This window comes from Camelina sativa, chromosome 2 (assembly GCF_000633955.1).
Source record: "Camelina sativa cultivar DH55 chromosome 2, Cs, whole genome shotgun sequence".
NCBI lineage: Eukaryota > Viridiplantae > Streptophyta > Magnoliopsida > Brassicales > Brassicaceae > Camelina > Camelina sativa.
The window spans coordinates 2,549,162-2,556,862 of record NC_025686.1 but is presented as its reverse complement, the minus strand read 5'-3'; the positions used below and the strand labels follow the sequence as shown (position 1 = coordinate 2,556,862).

General features: G+C 37.8%; 2 protein-coding genes across 3 annotated transcripts; one reads left to right on the top strand and one right to left on the bottom strand.

Annotated features, from left to right (window-relative positions):
* On the bottom strand, positions 2,511-4,377 carry LOC104715475. Of its 2 annotated transcripts, XM_010432885.2 has the most exons (4): positions 3,917-4,377; positions 3,640-3,792; positions 3,084-3,297; positions 2,511-2,863 (listed from the first exon to the last, which is right to left on the bottom strand). In XM_010432885.2, exons 1-3 carry the CDS (start codon positions 4,298-4,300, stop codon positions 3,103-3,105), a joined length of 732 nt encoding a protein of 243 aa, XP_010431187.1. In that variant the 5' UTR covers positions 4,301-4,377; the 3' UTR covers positions 2,511-2,863; positions 3,084-3,102. The 2 variants fall into 2 exon arrangements, with proteins under 2 accessions (XP_010431187.1, XP_010431182.1); XM_010432880.2 differs by lacking the exon at positions 2,511-2,863 and having other exon boundaries at positions 2,905-3,297.
* LOC104747503 lies at positions 5,439-6,381 on the top strand. Its single transcript, XM_019229633.1, has 4 exons — positions 5,439-5,786; positions 5,865-5,926; positions 5,987-6,206; positions 6,304-6,381. The coding sequence occupies exons 1-4, from the start codon at positions 5,439-5,441 to the stop codon at positions 6,379-6,381; spliced, it is 708 nt and encodes a 235-aa protein (XP_019085178.1).

The following is a 7,701-nucleotide window of genomic DNA, read 5'->3' as shown; positions in this document are numbered from 1 at the left end:
TATTAAGTACGTGTGCCATATTTTTTGCATGGCTAATGTTTTTGATTCTCAATGTGCAGATTTTATTTTTTGACTTTCTGGAAAAACCAAAACCAAGATACGAGAGGCATGATGATATGTAGTGATGCTAGAGCTACGGATAAGCCAAAATTTTTTAACAAACATGGTATAATTATAATTTTATATATGTTCTTATTTTAACCTATTTATTTTTTCTAACGAACATGATATAAATGTTATTTATTTTTATTTTTTTTTTTTTCCATTAGATGTTCATGATCCAGGTTAGTTTACATTTTTTGTAAATAAAGTTTTTAAAAATTTTAGCTGAATTATAATTTCTTATACTTTTTGGGTATCAAACATTTTGATAATATATAGAAATATTACAATAGAGAGTGCCGAAGAAAAAGCCAGACATACTTGTGACAACACAAAATTAAATTCTAGAAAGTGTAAGCACGACCAAATGACAAGTCAAGTTAGAAAGAAAAGATCTACTAAAGGTAACTTATTTAGTCTTTAATGACTTTCTAATATGTATATACAACTTTTTAAAAATATAATGTATAACAGTCACTTTTAGAGTGATCTGGAGCTGCCAAAAAAAAAGAAAATGCAAGAAAGTTATAAAATTAGTGTTTAACCTAAAGAAGAGAACATCAAAAGGTGAGATATTATTATCACCTGTTTCACCACATCGACTTTGTTTTCGCTGTTGTTTATTGAAGAACATGATGGTACCGATTCATAGACATAAGTGGGAAATCAAATAGAGGGGGATGCAGCCTGGATGGAGAGCAGCCGACACGGTGGAATGGGATGGATTGGGAGAGACCAACATAAAATCCTCTGTTCTATATTTTATTAATTTTCTGAACTTTTGTCGTTTAATTGAATTGCTTTGATTGAATAGCTGATGAGTGTACAAGTTTTGTCTATATGCATTCTTAGTCTGTTACGTCTTGATTTTTTTTTCTTTTCCAAAGAGGAATATGTGATTTGAAGCAAATATTACAAATCCATGTATCAAATGTGTTAGTAGGAAATAAGGCAATCAAGATTAACCCATTAAAAGGGAGGAAAGAAAGGTGTCTTTTGAGGGAAAACGTGAGACCAGCATGCATGTAACTGTGGAAAGCATTATAGCCAAATATATATCTCTAAAAGTTGTAGCTGAAGAATGTGAGTTACTCTATACTAACCAATTAGGTTTGATTGGTCGGTCATATAAAACTTGGTTTTGTACATATCTAAAAGTGAGAGAAAAAAACATCCACAAGCATAAGTGAAATTTTATATATGGTTAAAAGTAATGTTCATAGTAAATCATTTGTATACAAACTCCACTTGCTTACAGCATCGGAATATTGATTGTGATTTGTGAATCAGTAATCTATGGAAAGAGAAATCGCGTATCAAAGTGAAGGGGAAACGAAACTCAATCCAGCCATCTACTCTGATCCCAATCTTCGACCTTCCTTCGACAAGTGGCATTTAGTATTTTCTCGATACAGTAAATAAACCAAGAGATAAGCAGCCTCGTATGTATTTCGATTGATAATGATCAACAACAAAGACAATTTCTAATAGCGAATTAAGAAAGGATACCAATATATAGCACCATATGGTCGGAGACAAACATAAATGAAATTTTATATATGGTTAAAAGTAATGTTCATAGTAAATCAAGCTCTAAAAAAGGCTCACTTTTGTGTGTGACAACATAAAATATAATAACATTGAAATGAATTTTTGGCTTTTTAATCAGTAGAAAGCAATAGCAAAAAATAAAAATGATCAAATTGATTGAGAAAAGAAAGAATTTAGGATGAATTACAAATGTTAAATTTCAATTTAGGATTTCACCTCCCCGTGCGGCAACGCACGGATCGCTTTCCTAGTATAAATAAAATAAAATTAAATCCGTTCTCTAGCACATGTTCTAGTTTGTTTTTAAAATTTAAACACATGATCACGACACAATTCTTTTTGATTCTCGTCTTCGTGAAAGAAAATATGAAAATTAACTCATGTTTTCTGCAAAACCCCTCATTCTAAACCATATTTACAACACCAAAATGAAATAATTCGACTTACCTCAACATCTTACATCTGCACTCTCGATCCGTCACTCGATTATGGTGACTCCAGAGTAAATGTCATTTGTCTTGGAATATAGTTCCGCTCCTCACCCTCGTTTCACCATGTTTTTATTGCCTATCAAGCCTATTTCAGTTTATGTTTCACTATTCGTTCAACATCTTGAGATTTATGAGGTTTTAGAATTTCATGACTTGAAAATATTTTGTTTTCTATTCAACGTGGTTTATGGGAAAGACGATTTTTACACAAAAATGTTTGTTGTTTTTGTGTTTAAAACTAACGCTTATTAGTTCTTTTGTTTCAAACTTTCAATTAAAACAAACTAAATCAAAAAGGACATTGAATATGCAGATTCCAATACGGTGATCATGTAGCTTACAAAAGATGAGATTTCATAGATAGCGAAATAAGGATTTGATAGATTACAGAACTGGAATTTCAAGGAATCGAGGAATTCGAAGGAGCTCCTCCCTCTCTCCCTGAGATAACCCACCAAATACACGATGATCTCTCATTTGTTCTCGGCTTTCTATATAGTACCCTATTGATTATTCTTTTTTTTTTGTGTGATTATTCTATGATAACACTAGGTTATACTCAAACAAAAGCCCACTCATCTGGACCACCAACACCAAATATGATATGTCCCTCTGTTGAAAAATGATGCTTGATCTTTAGTCTATTTATAGACATTTTGCTTCTTCCTCTTGTTATATGTGTGCTCGTTGTAAAGCTTCATCAATAGGCAGATGGAAAGCTTCCAACAAAAATTGCCGGAAATTGAAGCCATCACCCACAGATTCAAACTATATAGCTTATATTTTGTACTCTTAAAACATGTATATTTTCCTAAGAATCATCTATTGTCTAAAGATGAGAATATAAACATGTATATGATTCAAACACATTATGACATATATCTAATCACGTTTGAGCATGGACACAGCAAATCTGAACTGATTAAGGGCAACCCCTACCTTAAACAAGTTTTTGGTATCAAGGCATTAGCGTAGGAGCCGGTCTACAGAGGATGGGATGACTCTCGCCGTCCAAAGTAACCATACACTTGGCTTGATACTCCACAAGAGGTCCATCAGGCTTCTCCCTGGCCATAAATATGATGTATGACTTTGATCTAGGTCCTGGGCGATAATAACCTCTCACAACTTCAATGAACTCCACATTCAAATCCTAGAGAACCATGCACAATAAAAAGAAAATGTTAATGCCAAGCTTGGGCTGAAAAGTGAAAACTTGTCAGGGTTGAAAATTCCCAGACCCTATCTAGCACACTACAATTCTAAGAACCTTGTAAATCCTCTCAACCTAACAATTGCTACTGTTGACACCTAAAGATAATCTAAGAGACTGAATCCTCAAGCTCAAACAAAATACCAATCTGAGACCTTTAGTATTAGGAATTAGACTGGAGGGTGAATGACAGATTAGACAAGGAAAAGGAAAAAGAGAGAGAGAGAGAGAGAGAGAGAGAGAGAGAGAGAGAGAGAGAGAGAGAGAGAAGTAATGATTAACCTTGTCTTGGTTGAGTTTTTGGAGACAAACATAAACCATCTCTTGCCAGAACTGGCGGAAGTTTTGATCGGGAAGGGCTTCCTGCTCCAACTTCATTGGACTTATTCCTTTGTAATGAAAAGTTGGCCTAAGCTCACGATCCCCGTAGAATCCCTAAAATAAACCACAGACACACAGTTATTAGTAGAAATCACCATCATCATCTATTCAATTATGACAAATTAGTTTCAGCTCAAGAAAACTCAGAGCACACATAGAAAATTAGGACGGGACGTACCTTGCTCTCGATCATCTGCCGTTTAAAGATGCGATAGTGTTGTCTAGCTTCTTCGGGGAAAAATTCCTCATCGGAGGATGAAAGTATCGGCTCCGGAGAAGAATAATACTCTAAACCATCGAAGCTGTCCACATCCCATTCCGGCGCCTTCAAGTAATCTATTCTAGCCTCAGGCTCTTCCTCTATCTTGGCTCTCCCATCACCAACGCCTTCTTCTTCTTCATCGCTCTCTTCCTCTTCCTCCTCCTCCTCCTCTTCTCCCGGCTCGAACTCGGCCTTACGCTTTCTCGCGTTACTTCTGAAATCCACCGATGAGTGGTCCGAATTCGTCGCTTCCATGGAATCTTCTATCGTCGTCTCGGCTCCGCATTGATTGAGAAGCATGTTGGTCGAATAAATCCCTTGATCCCTCTCTGTTCCGAGCCAATTGAGAATTGGTAATATTCCCAAATTCTTTTTTCAAGACAACAAAAAAAATAAATTCCCAATATTTCGGGCATTTAATATTGGGAAGAATGTCGATAAAATCACGAACTTTCAAATTGTGGCCATTTTAATCACGAATTTTGTCTAAGGCCATTAAAAATATGAACTTCCATTGACTTACCGGTTAAACCATCAAATTTTTGTTGACCACGACGAATTGGACATGTCGTTAAATCCTTAAACGGAGCAATCAGTCGGCGTTAAGATGTCGTTAGTCTGCCCATTAGTGTCAAAACGACACCGTTTCGAACCCGAGAGAAAACAGAACAAAACCTCCAAATCGAAAACAAAATCCCTAATTTGATCTTTCTCAATCCCTAATCCCTAAATTGACAATTTTCAAACTTTGATTTCTCAGTCCCAAATGCCTAAAGTTAGAAACAAAGGTGTGATATCGTTTGTTGGAGCTCCACCAGAAAACGAATCACAGAGTTTAATTGAAGCTCTTGGAGTTGAAGATGGAGTAGCTCCTCGGGTTGAAGATGGAGTTCGAGCTCCACCGGAAGATCCAACAGTTTCTAATGTCCGAGATGGAGGTGGTGAACCGGCTGAATCTGTTGTTGGAGATAAAGGAAAGAGAGGTGGAGCTTCACGTCGGCGTGGGAAACGTAAAAAAAGAAGTGATGAAGATGACGAAGTGGAGGCTCCAGTTGAGCACGACAGTGAGGATGATTGCGCGGTGTATGGAGATGAGGATTGCAATGATGTTGATGATGCAATTGGTGGTGGAAATGACGAAGCTAATGTCGATGAAGCTAATGTCGAAGAACCGGCTCTCGAAGAAGTTGCCAACGTAAACATCGAAGATGATTTCCCAGGGATTATTAGAACAGAGGAAGGTGGTTCCGATTCCGACAGTGGGGATGATATATGGGACGATGACAAGCTACCGGATCCTTTGTCGTCGGACGACGAAGACGAGATCGAAGAAGAAGAGAAAGATGAGGCAGCTCCTAAAGATTAGTCTGATCCAGAGTCTTTGCTAGCGTTGGAGAAAACATACAACTCTCCCGATGACTTCAAGCTTGCCGTGTTGATGTACTCGTTGAAGACAAGGTATGATATTAAACTCTATCGGTCCAATTCTTTCTTGGTTGGTGCAAAGTGTTGCTACGTTGATGATGATGGTGTTCCGTGTCCTTGGAGAGTCTATTGCTCATATGAGAAGAGGAAGCATAAGATGCAAATTAGAGTTTATGTGAATGAGCATGTATGTGTTAGGTCAGGGTATTCAAAGATGTTGAAGAGGTCTTCTATAGCTTTCTTGTTTGAAGAAAAGCTTAGACTAAATCCGAAGCTTACAAAATATGAGATGGCTGCTGAGATTAAGAGAGAGTATAACTTAGAAGTAACTCCAGATCAGTGTGCAAAGGCGAAGACCAAGGTGATGAGTGCAAGAAAGGCTAGTCATGAATCACACTTTGCAAGAATATGAGATTATCAAGCGGAGGTATTGAATCAGAACCCTGGCTCAGAATTTGAGATTGAGACAGTTCCAGGGCCAGTGGTTGGAAGCAAACAGAGGTTTTTTCGGTTGTATATCTGTTTTAAAGCTCAAAAGGATACATGGATAAAAACTTGTAGACCTATCATAGGGATAGATGGAGCTTTTTTAAAATGGGATATAAAAGGGCATGTTCTAGCTGCAGTTGGAATGGATGGGGACAATAGGATTGTCCCTCTTGCTTGGGCAGTTGTAGAAATAGAAAATGATGATAATTGGGACTGGTTCTTGAGACATCTCTCTGCAAGTTTGGGTCTGGTTACAATGACACCTCTAGCTCTAATTTTGGATAAACAATCGGTAAGTATGAGACTTTAAATTTTTTTGTGGGTTTCATTTTGAGACTTGATTGACTGATACGAGACTCACACTTTGTTAAATTTGTTTTTGTTTGCAGGGTTTAGTTAAAGCTATCAGTAACATCCTTCCACACGCTGAGCATCGACAATGTGCAAAGCACATAATGGATAACTAGAAGCGAGACAGCCACGACCAAGAACTACAACGCATTTTCTGGAGGATAGCACGCAGCTACACCACAGGGAAGTTCAACGACAATATGGCAGAACTCAAGCAGTACAATCCTCAAGCATACGCCTCTCTGCAAGTTACAAATCCAATAACCTGGTCAAGAGCTTTTTTCAAGATAGGTACTTGCTGCAATGACAATCTTAACAATCTCAGTGAGTCATTCAATAGGATAATTAGACAAGCCAGGAGAAAGCCTTTGCTGGATTTGCTTGAGGACATAAGAAGACAGTGCATGGTCAGAAATGCAAAGAGGTTTATCATAGCTGATCGGTTGAAGACACGGTTCACCAAACGAGCTCATGCTGAGATCGAAAAAGCAATTGCTGGAGCCCAATTTTGCCAGAGATATATGGCCAGAAACAACATACATGAGGTATGGGAGAATGATGTAGGTTATAGTGTGGATATGGATGCAAGAACTTGTGGATGCAGGAAGTGGCAGATGGTTGGCATCCCATGTTCTCATGCTGCATGTGTGATTATAGGGAAAAAAGAGAAGGTTGAGGATTATGTCAACAACTACTACAAGATCAAGGAATACCACAAGTATCTCAACCTCAACAAGAGTCTCAAACTCATCAAGTGCCACAAGGATCAATAGCACAAGGATCAAACTCATCAAGAGCACACGTCTTAAGAGCACACGCATCAAGAGCCCATGTGGAGGGACCACAACCGCAAGGACCACAGCCACAAGGATCACAGCCACATGGACCACAACCGCAAGGACCACAACCGCAAGGACCACCAGGAGAAGGATCACAACCGCAAGGACCACAACCGCAAGGACCACCAGGGTAGATTTGCATCAGGGTTTGAGTGTTCCAGCTAGTTTTTGGTTTTGTTGTCTCGGCTTTGTTTTGTTCACACGGATTTGTTTTCTTGCATCTAGTTTCTTTGTTCTCGGATTTGTTTTCTTGCATCAACCAGTTTCTTTGTTCTGTTCTCGGATTTGTTTTGTTTTGTTGAATCAGGTTTGTTATGTTTTGTTGTATCAAGTTCTCGGATTTGTTATGTTTTGTTGTATCAAAAACAAGTTCATTGCCAACAAAGTCTTCCATTGCCAAGCTTTTAGTACAAAGTCACATTACGACAAACACAAAACACATTACTTCTAGTAACCAAGAACTAATTTCTGGTTTTTGTTTTTAAGAAAAAAGATCAGAATGGCAATAACACTAAAACAGAGACACACCAAGCAGAACAAACAAATCAACTTCCATCTCTTATTGTCTCTTTTGATCAATATTCCATCTTCCTTCAG

Bases quoted from the DNA above. Each gene is read 5' to 3' on its own strand.
- LOC104747503 (XM_019229633.1), top strand. From the start codon at position 5,439: ATGTACTCGTTGAAGACAAGGTATGATATTAAACTCTATCGGTCCAAT. The intron at 5,787-5,864 runs GTGATGAGTGCA...GTATTGAATCAG, and splicing joins GTGCAAAGGCGAAGACCAAG to AACCCTGGCTCAGAATTTGA. The intron at 5,927-5,986 runs GTTTTTTCGGTT...AAAAACTTGTAG, and splicing joins GTGGTTGGAAGCAAACAGAG to ACCTATCATAGGGATAGATG.
- LOC104715475 (XM_010432885.2), bottom strand. From the start codon at position 4,300: ATGCTTCTCAATCAATGCGGAGCCGAGACGACGATAGAAGATTCCATG. The intron at 3,793-3,916 runs GTACGTCCCGTC...GGTTTATTTTAG, and splicing joins GGCAGATGATCGAGAGCAAG to GGATTCTACGGGGATCGTGA. The intron at 3,298-3,639 runs GTTAATCATTAC...ATGGTTCTCTAG, and splicing joins AAAAACTCAACCAAGACAAG to GATTTGAATGTGGAGTTCAT.